Consider the following 16249-nt stretch of genomic DNA (forward strand, 5'->3'; position numbering starts at 1 on the left):
ATTGTCTTTCCGCTGACTGGTTAGCACGCAACAAAAGTTTCTCACTGTACCTCGTACCCGTGACAGTAAACTAGACTGAACTGAACTGTTCAAACTGTCCACAAACGTTTTGAGTTTTAGTTTGAGATACAACGTGGAAACAGGCATCTGAGGCCCATCAAGTCCACAACGTCCAGCTATCGTCCAGCACCATACTGCTATCCTGCACAATGGGGACAATTAAGGCAGCATCTGTGGAGAACATGGATAGGTGACGTTTCACAGAGTGCTGGCAAAGGAAAGGTTTCAGCGGGTCATGGGCAGCTCTTGGCCAGTCTGAAGGAGGGAGGTGACCGAATTTCACCTATCCAGAGTGCTGGAGTAACTCAGTGGGTCACTCCAGCACTCTGTGGAAACATGGATAGGTATCCGTGTTCACAGAGTGCTGGAGTAACTCCGCTGAGTTCAGGCAGCACTCTGTGGAGAACGTGGACATGACGTTCTCCACAGATGCTGCCTGACCCGCTAAGTTACTCCAGCACTCTGTGAAACGTCACCTATCCATGTTCTCCACAGATGCTGCCTGACCCGCTGAGTTACTCCAGCACTCTGTGAAACGTCACCTATCCATGTTCTCCATAGATGCTGCCTGACCCGCTGAGTTACTCCAGCATTTTGTGTCTATCATCATAATGAACCAGCATCGTATCGGGCCGAAACTCTTCTGGAAATAGGCAACGTTTCGGGCCGAAACCCGGAAGGGTTTCGGCCCGAAACGTTACCTATTTCCTTCACTCCATAGATGCTGCTGCACCCGCTGAGTTACTCCAGCACTCTGTGAAACGTCACCTATCCATGTTCTCCACAGATGCTGCTGCACCCGCTGAGTTACTCCAGCACTCTGTGAAACGTCACCTATCCATGTTCTCCATAGATGCTGCTGCACCCGCTGAGTTACTCCAGCACTCTGTGAAACGTCACCTATCCATGTTCTCCACAGATGCTGCCTGACCCGCTGAGTTACTCCAGCACTCTGTGAAACGTCACCTATCCATGTTCTCCACAGATGCTGCCTGACCCGCTGAGTTACTCAGTCTGCACACTGAATGAAGTCCACTGCACTCAATCCCCTGACTAGCAAAGCACAAAGGTGGTGAAGGAACTTTAGTTCGGCACGGTGGTGCAGCGGGTAGAGCTGCTGCCTCACAGCGCCAGAGTCCCGGGTTCGATCCTGACTACGGGTGCTGTCTGTACGGAGTTTGTACGTTCTCCTTGTGACCTGCGTGGGTTTTCCCTGGGTGCTCCGGTTTCCTCCCACACTCCAAAGACGTGCAGGTTTGTAGATTAATTTGGCTTCGGTAAAAATTGTAATTTGTCCCTAATGTGTCGGATAGTGTTAGTGTACACTGGTTGGCGCGGACTCAATGGGCTGTATTTCTAAAGTCCAAAGTTGAAGTCATTCAGGCCTCGACTCCCGCGCTGTTTAGCTGGGAAATAGTCGGAGGGAGGTACAGCACAGAAACAAGCCCTTCGGCCCATCTGGCCCACACTGGCCAACATGTCCCATCTACACTAGTCCCACCTGCCCACGTTTGGCCCATATCCCTCCAAACCATGTACCTGCCTAGCTGTTTCCACCTCCTCTGGCAGCTCGTTCCATACACCCACCACCCTCTGTGTGGGAAAGTTACCCCTCAGATTCATATTAAATCTTTCACCCTTCACCTTAAACCCACGTCCTCTGGGATCCTATTTAGGATGACACAGGGTCTCTGGCATGGTAAGGCAGCAGCTCTACCCGCTGCACCAGCGTGCCGACCCAGGAGAGCAGGAACCAACAGCCAGTGAACCAGACACCTCACGGCCAGGGAGAGCAGGTTATCGGAGCCTAGTTGTACAGAGAATAAACTCATCGCTTCCATGGCAATGGACACAACAGGTGAAGGTTTCCCTCTCGCCTCAGTTACAGGATCACAGTCTTTACACCTGTTTAGAGGCATTTAGAAGTCCAGGACAAGGGGTCACAGCTTAAGGATAAGGGGGAAATCCTTTAAAACCGAGATGAGAAGAACTTTTTTCACACAGAGAGTGGTGAATCTCTGGAACTCTCGGCCACAGAGGGTAGTTGAGGCCAGTTAATTGGCTATATTTAAGAGGGAGTTAGATGTGGCCCTTGTGGCTAAGGGGATCAGGGGGTATGGAGAGAAGGCAGGTACGGGATACTGAGTTGGATGATCAGCCATGATCATATTGAATGGCGAATGGTGCAGGCTCGAAGGGCCGAATGGCCTACTCCTGCATCTAATTTCTATGTTTCTATCTCCTGTACTTCCTGCACCCCCTGCTACCTGAGACAGGTACAGGCGTCTAAAACTGTAAGGTCCAGATTCAGGAGCAGCTTCTTACCAACATCTATCAGGCGGTCTTTTTTGTTCCGTGTCTGTCTTGTTACAAATGTTGACCTCGCTGCCATCGTCGGTCCTGAAAAGGACGCAAGCTTCGGGTGACAATCAGTGGGAGCCATCGCTTGTTGCAGTTGATGATGGTGGTGGCAGAATTAGCTCAGGATAAGTCCAGCTCCCGGCCCCGCGGTGTGGACACTTCTGCTGTTGGACCGTCAGCTATTAAACACTACGACCTCCAAATAGTCTCAAAAGACCCGGGTTCAATCCCGACTACGGGCGCTGTCTGTACGGAGTTTGCACGTTCTCCCCGTGGGTTTTCTCCGGGCGCTCCGGTTTCCTCCCACACTCCAAAGACGTGCAGGTTTGTAGGTCAATTGACTTGGTGTAAATGTAAAAAATTGTCTCTAGTGTGTGTAGGATAGTGTTAGTGTGTGGGGATCGCTGGTCGGAGCGGACCCGGTGGGCCGAAGGGCCTGTTTCCGTACTGGTAGACAAGAATGCTGGAGAAACTCAGCGGGTGCAGCAGCATCTATGGAGCGAAGGAAATAGGCAACGTTTCGGGCCGAAACCCTTCGCTCCATAGATGCTGCTGCACCCGCTGAGTTTCACCAGCATTTTTGTCTACCTTCTTTAAACTGTTTCTGTGCTGTATCTCTAAACTAAGCAGAACTAGAGGGGCAGAATGGCCTCCCTCCCTCCCTTCTCTCTAGTGCAAGGCCTGACGGTAACACAACCACGCCTGTCCATTGGCAAGGGGGTGGGGGGAGGAAATATTCCGTTGGAAAAATAAAGAGCCATCGGCTGCCACGATCTACGTTGTCAGTTTTGTTGCCAAGTGAACTCCCTGGCTCCTTCCCCGATTGAGCGACATTCCAGGACCATCAGCCCAACTCACAACGCCAATATACCCAATGAGGGGGTGGAATCAACGGGACCCAACTGTGGAAATTAAGAGTTGGCAGAGTTTGTTTCGAGGCCTCTGGCTTTTAAAAAAGTTTTATTGCAGTCTCACTTTTAAACGTGTCTTCCACCAAGACTTAACGCTGAAAACTTCTGTTCGGTTGGACATAGAATGCTGGAGTAACTCAGCGGGTCAGGCAGCATCTGTGGAGAACATGGATAGGTGACGTTTCACAGAGTGCTGGAGTAACTCAGCGGGTCAGGCAGCATCTATGGAGCTAAGGAAATAGGCAACGTTTCGGGCCGAAACCCGGAAGGGTTTCGGCACGAAACGTTGCCTATTTCCATAAGGATTTCGGCCCCGAAACGTTGCCTATTTCCATTGGCATAGATGCTGTGCGCCAGGACTCAGCGGGTCCGTAGAAAAAGGTGCAGGAGAGCCATCGGCCCCACGATCACCGTTGTCAGTTTTGATTGCCATCATCCAACTCGGTATCCTGTACCTCCTTCTCCCCGATCTGAGGCGATCCCTTTAGCCACACAGGAATCACTCCCTCCTCCCCCACGCCACATGAACTGTGGCCTCAACTACCTTCTGTGGCAGAGAATTCCACAGATTCACCACTCTCTGTGTGAAAAATGTTTTTTCTCATCTCGGTCCTAAAAGATTTCCCCGTTATCCTTAAACTTGACCCCTTTTGATCGAGGCCCCTGGCTTTTAAATATCTTCCTTTATCTGCAGTCTCAACTCCTTAGAATTTTGTAAGTTTCTCTCTCCCCCCTCAGACTTCACGCAGAAAAATGGATAGGTGACGTTTCACAGAGTGCTGGAGTAATTCAGTGGGACAGGCAGCATCTATGGAGCTAAGGAAATAGGCAACGTTTCGGGCCGAAACCCATCTGTCGGCCCGAAACGTTGGATAGGTGACGTTTCCCCGAGTGCGGATTAACTCCTTCACTCCATAGATGGCTGCACCATAACTGTGGGGGCAGCATCTGTGGAGAACATGGATAGGTGACGTTTCACAGAGTGCTGGAGTAACTCAGCGGGTCAGGCAGCATCTGTGGAGAACATGAATAGGTGACGTTTCACAGAGTGCTGGAGTAACTCAGTGGGTCAGGCAGCATCTGTGGAGAACATGGATAGGTGACGTTTCACAGAGTGCTGGAGTAACTCAGTGGGTCAGGCAGCATCTGTGGGAGAGAAGGAATGGCTGTCGTTTCTTCAGAGTCTGAAGAAGGGTCTCGACCCGAAACATCACCCATTCCTTCCCTCCAGAGATGCTGTCCATCCCGCTGAGTTACTCCAGCATTTTGTGTCTGTCTTCAGTGTAAACCAGCGTTACATCTGTAGTTCTTTTCCCCACTCCTGGTGGTTCCAGTTTCCAGTCCTGCAGCCTGGCCACTGGCAGCGAGATTCCTTTCAGGAAAACTGACTGGGAGAAGCGGCAGACAGCCAGGCCAGTTGTTGTTGGCACGGGAGAGCTTGCAGTGGAGCTGATGTGGTGGCCGCCTCTTAATACACGATTACAATTGTGTAGGAAAGAACTGCAAATGCTGGTTTAAACCGAATACAGGCATAAAATTGAGGGGGTACAAAATTCTTAAGGGGTTGGACAGGCTAGATGCAGGAAGATTGTTCCCGATGTTAGGGAAGTCCAGAACAAGGGGCCACACACACAGTTTCAAGGATAAGGGGGAAATCTTTTAGGACCGAGATATTTTTTTTCCCCACACACACAGAGAGTGGTGAATCTGTGGAATTCTCTGCCACAGAGGGTAGTTGAGGCCACACAGTTCATTGGCTATATTTAAGAGGGAGTTAGATGTGGCCCTTGTGGCTAAGGGGATCAGGGGGTATGGAGAGAAGGCAGGTATGGGATACTGAGTTGGATGATCAGCCATGATCATATTGGATGGCGGTGCAGGCTCGAAGGGCCGAATGGCCCACTCCTGCACCTATTGTCTATGTTTCTATGAAGAAGGGTCTCAACCCGAAACGTCACCCCCACTCCTTCTTTCCACAGATGCTGCCTGTCCCGCTGAGTTACTCCAGCATTTCGTGTCTACCTACTCTTAGCACCGGGCAGGGCAGGGTTAGAGGGCAGGGTTAGAGGGCAGGGAAGGGTTAGACCAAACTCCCACTGAAAGTATGGGTAAATAACATAAAAATAGATCATCTTTCTGGGTGGAGATTTTAAATGTAGAGAGTGCTGGCAGTAAAATCTCATTGCTGATGTATCGGAGGACAGTACTTGTTGTATTAAGTGCTATGTAGCTTCAACTGCATATTTCTTTTTTTTTTTAATGTCCTGGAATAAGGAATTCAGCCCATCGAGTTGATGCTAGCTCCCAGAGCAACAGCATCCCATCATTTATTTCCCTCTAAAAGCCACTCTCTCTCTCACAATTCTCAAGATTCTACCACTTGCCCACAAAGGGCTGTGGAGGCCACAAGTCGGTGGGCATTTTTATGGCAGAGATAGATAATAATAATAATAATAATAATAACTGTTATTGTCATTGCACATCAGTGTAACGAGGTTTAGTATGCAGCTTCCATCCGATGTCAAATATGTAACGGGTATAGCTTGGACCCAATAGCAGCACAGAGTAGTAACACAGGAATGGGTACACCGTACTCACACAGAGGCTCAGGGTTGAGCGAGGGTTCCGAAGAGGGGCAGGCAGGAGACGTAGTCGGGGTAGCGGAAGGTCCGGTAACCAGGAGATCCAACACACGATGCAAACAAACCAGCGAGGGACAGACGAAAGGACGGAATGGTCAGGGGCAGGCAGGTTCGAATCCGTGTTGGCAGTCGGGAAATCGCTGGAGAGTCTTGCATGAATGCTGAGAACAATCTGGCACTGTGTGAATGGTGAGGAGAGTCTATATACCGGGTTGAATTGGTGATCAGAGGCAACTGAGTGCAACAGGTGAGGAGAGTTGGGCTGATGAGAGGGGAGTGGCAGGTGAGGAGAAGGAGGGACAGGTGGGAAAGTACTGGGAGGTGAAGTGGATGAGAATGAGGAGAGCGCAGACTGTGGCAAAATAAATAAATATATAAGCTGTGTGTCGTGATCATCCGAGGGAGACAGTCCAGGGGGGGATGGGGGCCACTCAGCAGGGCCGGTTCAGAGCCGCTATAGCTCTGGGAATGAAGCTGTTCCTGAGTCTGGAGGTTCGGGCGTAGAAGGCCTTGTAACGTCTGCCGGAGGGAAGTAGTTCGAACAGTCCGTTACAGGGGTGTGAGGAGTCTTTATGGATGCTGACGGCCTTCCTGAGGCACCGTGTGTGGTAGATGCCCTCCAAGGCTGGTAGCGGTGTCCCAATGATCCTCTGCGCTCTGTGGACGACGCGCTGAAGAGCTCTCCTCTCCGCCTCCGTGCAGCTGAGATACCACACAGAGATGCCATACGTTAATATGCTCTCTGTGGTGCAGCGGTAGAAGGATAGATTCTTGATTAGTGCGGGTGTCAGGGGTTATGGGGAGAAGGCAGGAGAATGGGGTTAGGAGGGAGAGATAGATCAGCCGTGATTGAATGGCAGAGTAGACGTGATGGGCCGAATGGCCTAATTCTTCTCCAATCACATACGAATAATCACAGAGGGCCAATTAACCTACAAACCTGCATGGGATGTGGTCGGAGAAGTTACAACAGCCCGTGGCCTCTGGCGCTGTGAGGCAGCAGTGTTTTATGGTAAATAACATGGAACTTCATGACCAGTGGCAGGGAAACAGGCCCTTCAGCCCATCATGTCCATGCTGGTCATGATGTCCCATGTTATTTAATATAAAACACTGTCAAACATGGTGGATGGCACAGGGGTATAGCTGCTGCCTCATAGGGCCAGATGCCACAGGCTGTTGTGACTTGTCCTACCAACTCTGAGTAAATTGTCCCTGGTGTGTTAGAATAGTTTTCTTTATTGTCATTGAAAACTGTGTGTAGGATAGTGTTAGTGTGCGGTGATCGCTGGTCGGCACCGGCTCGATGGGCCGAAGGGCCTGTTTCCGCGCTGTATCTCTAAACTAAACAAAAGGGGAAATAAATAGATTTTGGCGGGCAATGTCGCAGCTGCAGAGAAAGTGCAGATATGCAGCGTCGTATGCGGGGTAGGTCGGAAGATCAGGAGTTAATCGTTAGCAGATGAAAGGTCTGTTCACAGAAGGTGTTCCTGTGTCTGGTGGTACTTGCTCTCCAGATTTGGTACCTTCTGTGAGAGGGGAGAGGGGGGAATGACTGGGGGTGTGAGTGAGTGAGTGAGTGAGTGGTCTGGGATGATGTTGGCTGCTTTCCCGAGGCAGCGTGAGGTGCGGCAGGGAGTAGTGGAGGAGCAGGGACAGTGGACAGGAGATGGGGGGGGGGGGGAGAGAGGGGGGGGGGGGGTGGTGGAGACGTCCAAGCCAAACAGAAGGCAAATGGACAGTATTTATCTTGTTATCTTCTGCAACAACGCTTGCCCAAGGACAGCAGGGATTGAGGCCTGAATGCTGGCAGCGCTGGCCATCAGCTGTAATTTGACACGTTGCTTTGTCTGGCTCGGCTAGAGAGATGTCACTTCGGCCTACAACATCTGTCTTCAATCTGTGTCGCTTTCCTAGTTCAGCTGGAGGCGCAGAGCCTAATTGGAAGCACGTTAGGCAAGGTGGTCTGGTAGCTCTGTGGTCACAATGGAAGCCAAGGCCGGGCGGGGGGAGGGGAGGCGAGGGGAGAGGGGAGGAGGGGAGAGGGAGGGGAGGGGGAGAGGGAGAGGGAGGGGAGGGGAGGGGAGGAGAGGGGGAGGGGGTGGGGAGAAGGGGGAGAAGGGGAGGGGGAGGTGATGAGTGAAGGAGGAGAGGGGAGGGGGGGAGGGAGGGGGGAGGAGGGGGGAGAGAGGGGGAGAGAGGGGGAGGGGGAGAGAGGGGGGAGAGAGGGGAGAGAGAGGGAGGAGAGGGGGGAGGGGAGGGAGGAGGCGGGAGGGGAGGGGAGAGGAGAGGGAGAGGGGAGAGAGGAGGGGGAGAGGAGAGAGGGGAGAGGAAGAGAGGTGGGAGATTGGGGAGAGGGAGAGAAGGAGAGGGGAGAGAGGTGAGGCGGGAGGGAGAGGGGAGAGGAGAGGGAGGGGAGGGGAGGAGAGAGGAGGAGAGGAGAGGGGAGGCGAGGGGAGAGGGGAGAAGAGAGGGGAGGAGGGGAGAGGGGGAGAGGACGGAAGTGATTTTGTAGACTTAATATTGTCACATGTAGCGAAGTAGTGAAAAGCTTTGTTTTACAGTGAAGAAAACTAGTGGAATGTTGGCCTGTAGGATTTCAGTATAGGAGTAGAGAGGTTCTTCTGCAGTTGTATAATGTTCTGGTAAGACCACATCTGGAGTATTGCGTACAGTATTGGTCTCCTAATTTGTGGAAGGACATCCTTGTGATTGAGGCAGCGCAGCTTAGGTTCACCAGATTGATCCCTGGGATGGCGGGACTGTCATATGAGGAAAGATTGAAAAGACTAGGCTTGTATTCACAGGAGTTTAGAAGGATGAGGGGGATCTTATAGAAACATATAAAATTATAAAAGGACTGGACAAGCTAGATGCAGGAAAAATGTTCCCAATGTTGGGCGAGTCCAGAACCAGGGGCCACACACAGTCTTAGAATAAAGGGGAATCCATTTAAGACTGAGGTGAGAAAAAACGTTTTCACCCAGAGAGTTGTGGAATTCCCTGCCACAGAGGGCAGTGGAGGCCAAGTCACTGGATGGATTTAAGAGAGAGTTAGATAGAGCTCTAGGGGCTAGTGGAGTCAAGGGATATGGGGAGAAGGCAGGCACGGGTTATTGGTTGGGGACGAAGGCAGGCACGGGTTATTGGTTGGGGACGATCAGCCATGATCACAATGAATGGCGGTGCTAGCTCGAAGGGCCAAATGCCCTCCTCCTGCACCTATTTTCTATGTTTCCAAAGAGGTAGAGGTGAATCGGACAGTACCCTAGCTTATGGAAGGACCGTTCAGAACCTGATAACAGAGGGGAAGAAGCTGTTCCTGAGTCTGGTGAGACAGACAGCAGCCGAGGCACTTAATTAGTGTGAGATTCCCCCTCGATACTGGGAATGTCGGAAACGCGGAACTGCAAAGAGCTGGAACTGCAGACGAGTCTGAAGAAGGGTCTCGAACTGAAAGTCACTAGATGTTCTCCACAGATCTGCCTGACCCACTGAGTACTCCAGCACTCTGTGAAACGTCACCTATCCATGTTCTCCACAGATGCTGCCTGACCCGCTGAGTTACTCCAGCACTCTGTGAAACGTCACCTATCCATGTTCTCCACAGATGCTGCCTGACCCGCTGAGTTACTCCAGCACTCTGTGAAACGTCACCTATCCATGTTCTCCACAGATGCTGCCTGACCCACTGAGTTACTCCAGCACTCTGTGAAAGTCACCTTATGTTCTCAGCAGCATGCTGCCTGACCTGCTGAGTTACTCCAGCACTCTGAAATAGGCAACCCGTTCTCCACAGGGCCGAAATGACCCGCTGAGTTAAAGCACTCTGTGAAACGTCACCTTCATGTTCTCCACAGGGCCGAAACCCTTCCGGGTTACTCAGGCCCAAAACGTCACCTATTCCATGTTCTCCACAGATGCTGCTGACCCGCTGAGAGTTACATCTATGGAGCGAAGGAAATAGCAACTCGGGCCGAAATCCTTCTGGAAATAGGCAACGTTGCCTATTTCCTTAGCTCCACAGATGCTGCCTGACCCACTGAGTTACTCCACGAGGAGTTACAGCAGTCAGCTCTTCACTCTCACGAAATGGCCGCTGTGGTGACTGGCCACGGCTCTGAGATGAAGAATGAAATTTGATCCAGCAACTGGCTGGGTCCCCAGTAAAACGGCAGCTCCCGTGGCCAGGGCTAGGACTCAGGCCGTGACATATCCTTCACTCAACAACAGGATATATTTAGCACCCTTCCCTGCAACAGTTCTCTCCCCATGTTCACTCGCTGCCAATGAGGGCCGTCACTCTCATGTCCAAAGGTTCTAGGAGGGGGTGGGAGATTGCAACCTCCACGTGGTACGCCCTGTTTCGACGAATGCCCTACAACTTTAGGCTGTGCACGCCATGCGCAAGAAGAAGAAGGTTCTAGGAGCAGACTTAGGCCATTCGGCCCATCAAGTCCGCTCCGTCATTCAATCATGGCTGATCTATCTCTCCCTCCTAACCCCATTCTCCTGCCTTCTCCCCGTAACTCCTGACACCCGCAGTAATCAATAATCTATCTATCTCTGCCTTCGATATATCCACTGAGTTCTGTGGCAAAGAATTACACTTTGGACTAGTAAAGGTTTAGATTGATAGGGACCAAATGTAGGCCAATGGGACAAGTGTGGATGGTGGGGCATGTGTGGGTGGGCAGGGACAGGTTGGGCTGAAGGGCCTGTTTCCATGCTGTGGGGGTCTATGTGATAAGCAGGCAGGGCTAACACCAGCCTGTGGCAGGGATCAGAATAACGATAGATCTGACGTTCCAGTTGCTGTAAATACTTTGCCTGTTCACATTTGTCCACTTACTGTCATGAATAGGGAGGGGCGTTTTAATAGAATTTAACTGAGGGGAAGGAGAGAATGAGATGCAAGGTCAGCGCTTGGAGGCTCACGTTTAGTTTATTTTAGAGACACAGCCTGGAAACAGGCCCTTCGGCCCACTGACCTAGCACTAACCCACACTAGCTCTAACCTACACACCAGGGACAATTTACAGAAGCCAATTAACCTACAAACCTGAAGATAGACACAAAATGTGGATTCTCCAGAGAAAGGGCGGCATGGTGGTGCAGCGGGTAGAGCTGCTGCCTCACTGCGCCACAGCTCCAGGTTCCATCCTGACTGCGGGTGCTGTCTGTACGGAGTTTGCATGCTCTCCCTGTGACCGCGTGGATTTTCACCCACACTCCAAAGACGTGCAAGTTTGCAGGTTAATTGGCTTTGGTAAAACTGTAAACTGTCCCTAGTGTGTGTAGGATAGTGCTGGTGTACGGGGTGATTGCTGGTCGGCACGGACTGAAGGGCCGAAGGGCCTGTCTCCACGCTGCATCTCTAAACTAAACTAAATTGCTTCCATGCAATTTAAACACAGCTACTTCCAGCTCTGTAGAACTATCATTAAATATCAAAAGGCATCCCATCTAACCCACTCATTATTTCCACAACCCTCTTATCAAGTCTCCACTAAGTCTATGTTGCTTTAGCTTATATTCTCCGCCCAGCTCCCCAGTCACCAGGGATAGTGGTCGATGTAACTGCACCACATCACAGGGACAATCTCAACCCCTCCCTGGCACGCTGGTGCAGCGGTTAGAGCTGCTGCCTCACGGCGCCAGAGACCCGGGTTCCATCCCGACTACGGGTGCTGTCTATACGGAGTTTGCACGTTTTCCCCGTGACCTGCGTGGGTTTTCTCTGGGTGCTCCGGTTTACTCCCACACTCCAAAGACGTGCAGGTTTGTAGATTAATTGGCTTTGTATAAATGTAAATTGTCCCTAGTGTGTGTAGGATAGTGTTAGTGGGCGTGGATCGCTGGTCGGCACGGACTTGATGGACCGAAGGGCCTGTTTCTGCGCTGTATCTCTAAACTAAACTAAACTTTGGAAATGCACGCACAACCTTACCCTATTGCACATTCATCTTGAAATCGCAGTATTATTCTCACTCAAGCACTGAGGAGATTTAGTTTAGTTTAGAGATTTAGCGCGGAAACAGGCCGTTCGGCCCACCGAGTCTGTGCTGGCCAGCGATCCCCGTACACTAACTAACCTACACACAAGGGACAATTTACAGAAGCCAATTCACCTACAAACCTGCACGTCTTTGGAGTGTGGGAGGAAACCGGAGCACCTGGAGCAAACCCACGCAGGTCACAGGGAGAACGTACAAACTCCGTACAGACAGCACCCGTGGTCAGGATCGAACCCGGGTCTCCGGCGCTGTGAGGCAGCTGCTCTACCCGCTGCACCACCGTGCCGGCCCACAGTTTACGTACAGGCATCCTCTCCGCACAAGTGAGGTTGAGCCGCTATCTCACCACGCCAGTAACCCCGGTTCGATCCTGACCACCGCTGACGACTGTGTGGCGTTTGCACGTTCTTCTTGGGGCTCTGGGGTCTACCCAGGGTGGGGATGTGAAAGATTAGAGGCCACAGCTTTAAGCTGAGAGATATAAAGTTTAACGGAGATGTGGGGAGCAAAGTCTTTTACACAGAGGGCGGTGGGTGCCTGGAACTCGCTGCCAGGGGTGGTGGTGGTGGTGGCAGATACAATAGTCTGTGGAATTCTCTGCCTCAGAGGGCGGTGGAGGCCGGTTCTCTGGATACTTTCAAGAGAGAGCTAGATATGGCTCTTAAAAATAGCGGAGTCAGGGGATATGGGGAGAAAGCAGGAACGGGGTACTGATTGGGTTTGATCAGCCATGATCACATTGAATGGCGGTGCTGGCTCGAAGGGTCGAATGGCCTACTCCTGTACCTATATAACCATATAACAATTACAGCACGGAAACAGGCCATCTCGGCCCTACAAGTCCGTGCCGAACAAATTTTTTTTTCCCCTTAGTCCCACCTGCCTGCACTCATACCATAACCCTCCATTCCCTTCTCATCCATATGCCTATCCAATTTATTTTTAAATGATACCAATGAACTTGCCTCCACCACTTCCACTGGAAGCTCATTCCACACCGCTACCACTCTCTGAGTAAAGAAGTTCCCCTCATATTACCCCTAAACTTCTGTCCCTTAATTCTGAAGTCATGTCCTCTTGTTTGAATCTTCCCTATTCTCAAAGGGAAAAGCTTGTCCACATCAACTCTGTAAACCTATCACCTGTCACCTATTGTCTATTGGTGTTTAAGAGGCTTTTAAATAGACAGATGGTTATCGATCTCATGCAGGCAGAGATTAGTATAACTTGGCGTTGTGTACAGCATGGACCTTGTGGGCTGAAGGGCCTGTTGCCTTGCTGGACTGTCCTGTGTGGTGGAGTGTGCTGGCCTTTCTGATGTACAAGGGGACTGGCGTTGGGTTGGTGAGTGCCCAGGCTGCAGGGGAGTGTCGGGAGAGACTGGCTCGTGTCCAAGGGGAATGCAGAGAGGCAACTGCTTCCCAGAGTCGGGAATCCTGTGTCAGGCGCGGCCGCATTGAATTACTCACTCACTCACATTTAGCTCAGGCTGTGGCTGCCAGGAGTGTCTGGTCAGGATGCCACAGACACACACACACACACACACGCACGCACGCACACACACACACACACACACACACAGTGACACACACACACACACACAGTGACACACACACAGTGACACACACACACACACACACACAGTGACACACACACACACACACACACACAGTGACACACACACACACACAGCCCCACACACACACACACACACACACACACACACACACACACACACAGTGACACACACACACACACGGTCACACACACACACACACACACACACACAGTGACACACACACACACACACACACACACACACACACACAGTGACACACACACACAGTGCACACATACACATACATACACATACATACACACACACACATTGAGTACACATACACGCACACAATACACATACACACACACACACACACACACACACACACACACACACACACACACACACAGTGACACACACACACACACACACACACACACACACACACACACACGCACAGTGACACACACACACACACAGTGACACACACACAGTGACACACACACACACACACATACACATACATACACACACACACACATTGAGTACACATACACGCACACAATACACATACATTCACACACACACATACAGTGACACACTCACACAGTACACGCAATACACGCACAGAGACATACACATACATGCACGCTTGCAAAAACAGGACACACACAGTGACACACGCATGTGTGCAAATACACACACGGCGCTCACAACTGCTTTTTCAAATCTGCACTGTTTGCAAAACAAAGTTTCCAACTGCACCCGGTCCATGTGACAATAAAGTATCAGTCAGTCGGGGCGTGTGTGTGTGTGTGTCTCTCTGTATATCTGTGTGTATGCATGTGTCTCTGTGTGAGTCAGTGTGTATATGTGTGTGTCCCGCATTTAGTGAGCACCAGCAACCAGGGGCTCGGAGCCTGAAGGTTCCAGGACAACCAAGTTGCTTTTTGTCTGTGGAATAAACGGTGGTGACTTCAGCAACAGCGAGTGAGTGAGTTACTGGTTTACAGCAGCTGCAGAAACACTGGTCAGTTCATTGGGTTTAGTGCGGGGACGGAACTGCAGATGTTGCAAGTTTAACCCGAGTGGTCGTGGACCCAGTGTCCGGTCAGTCCGTGTGGCCGTGGTCAACCGGGGGCCGGACAGTGACCGGGGGTAAAGCCGTGTACACCCCCTCCCCCCTCTCCTCCTTCTGACCTTCCACACCCCCACCCCCCCTCCATATTCCTCCCCACTTTCTCACCCCCCCCCCCCCCCCGCAACTCTGCCCCGTGGGGATGGGGTGACCAGTGGCTCCTGAATTGGACTCCATTGCATGAGAACAAACTCGGGACTTGCCCACTGACCGGGTCCATGGCCACTGGATCTGTGACCACTGGGTAAATGGACACTGGATCTTTGACCACTGGATCTGTGACCACTGGGTCAGTAACCACTGGATCTGACCACTGGATTTGTGACCACTGGGTCAGTGACCACTAGGTGAGTGGACACTGGGTGACTGGGTCAGGACTGTCTTATGAAGAAAGACTGGATAGACTTGGTTTATACTCTCTAGAATTTAGGAGATTGAGAGGGGATCTTATAGGAACTTACAAAATTCTTAAGGGGTTGGACAGGCTAGATGCAGGAAGATTGTTCCCGATGTTGGGGAAGTCCAGAACAAGGGGTCACAGCTTAAGGATAAGGGGGAAATCCTTTAAAACCGAGATGAGAAGAACTTTTTTCACACAGAGAGTGGTGAATCTCTGGAATTCTCTGCCACAGAAGGTAGTTGAGGCCACACAGTTCATTGGCTATATTTAAGAGGGAGTTAGATGTGGCCCTTGTGGCTAAGGGGATCAGGGGGTATGGAGAGAAGGCAGGTACAGGATACTGAGTTGGATGATCAGCCATGATCATATTGAATGGCGGTGCAGGCTCGAAGGGCCGAATGGCTCTACTCCTGCACCTAATTTCTATGTTTCTCTGAATGGACACTGGGTAAATGGACACTGGATCTGACCACTGGATCTGTGACCACTGGGTAAATGGACTGGATCTTTGACCACTGGATCTGACCACTGGATTTGTGACCACTAGGTGAGTGGACACTGGGTGAATGGTCACTGGGTCTGTGCCCACTTGACCAGTGACCGCCAGCATCTCACGCTGCCTTTCCCTTCCAGCCCCGGGCGGACGGGAGAGTTGATGCCAGACGGGGTCAGCGCCGGGGAGCAAGGGAAGGCCATTGACCGAGCCGCCATGTCCCTGAAGTACTGCAATGTCCCGAGTCCTGAAGCGACCAGCAACAGCTTCTGGATGGTAGGTATAACACGGGCTATGGTCACCTCCACCAAGGGTCAGGGTTCAGCACCAAGGGTCAGGGTTCACCACCAAGGGTCAGGGTTCACCACTAGGGGCTTTAGTTGCTACACGATCTCCCGGTTGACAAACATATGAACTCCCATTCCCATATTGACCTTTCTGCACTGGGCCTCCTCATAGCACAAATTGGAAGAACAGCATCTCATATTTCGCTTGGGCAGCTTACAATCCAGCAGTATATTGATTTCTCTAACTTCAAGTAACCCTTGCCTTCCCTGTCTCTCCGTCCCTCCCGCACTTATACTAGTTTCACTGTCGTCCTGATGAGTCTCGTTGTCAGTAACTGGTTTTCACCTAGCTCACGGCTAACGATGTTTCCTTGAATAT

The 16249-nt window shown here is 51.3% G+C and overlaps 1 protein-coding gene across 1 annotated transcript in view; it reads left to right on the forward strand.

Moving 5' to 3' along the window:
• The window catches only part of si:ch211-51c14.1 (protein kinase C and casein kinase substrate in neurons protein 3), a 32990-nt gene that overhangs the window by 2167 nt on the left and 14574 nt on the right, over positions 1–16249 (forward strand). The window contains exon 2 of the mRNA XM_055662968.1: positions 15724–15859. Within this exon, the coding sequence (XP_055518943.1) occupies positions 15746–15859 (114 nt within the window). The 5' untranslated portion in view covers positions 15724–15745. The remainder of the gene's footprint in view (positions 1–15723; positions 15860–16249) is intronic.

The sequence above is a fragment of the Leucoraja erinacea genome, chromosome 37, assembly GCF_028641065.1.
Source record: "Leucoraja erinacea ecotype New England chromosome 37, Leri_hhj_1, whole genome shotgun sequence".
NCBI classification, from domain to species: Eukaryota; Metazoa; Chordata; class Chondrichthyes; order Rajiformes; family Rajidae; genus Leucoraja; species Leucoraja erinaceus.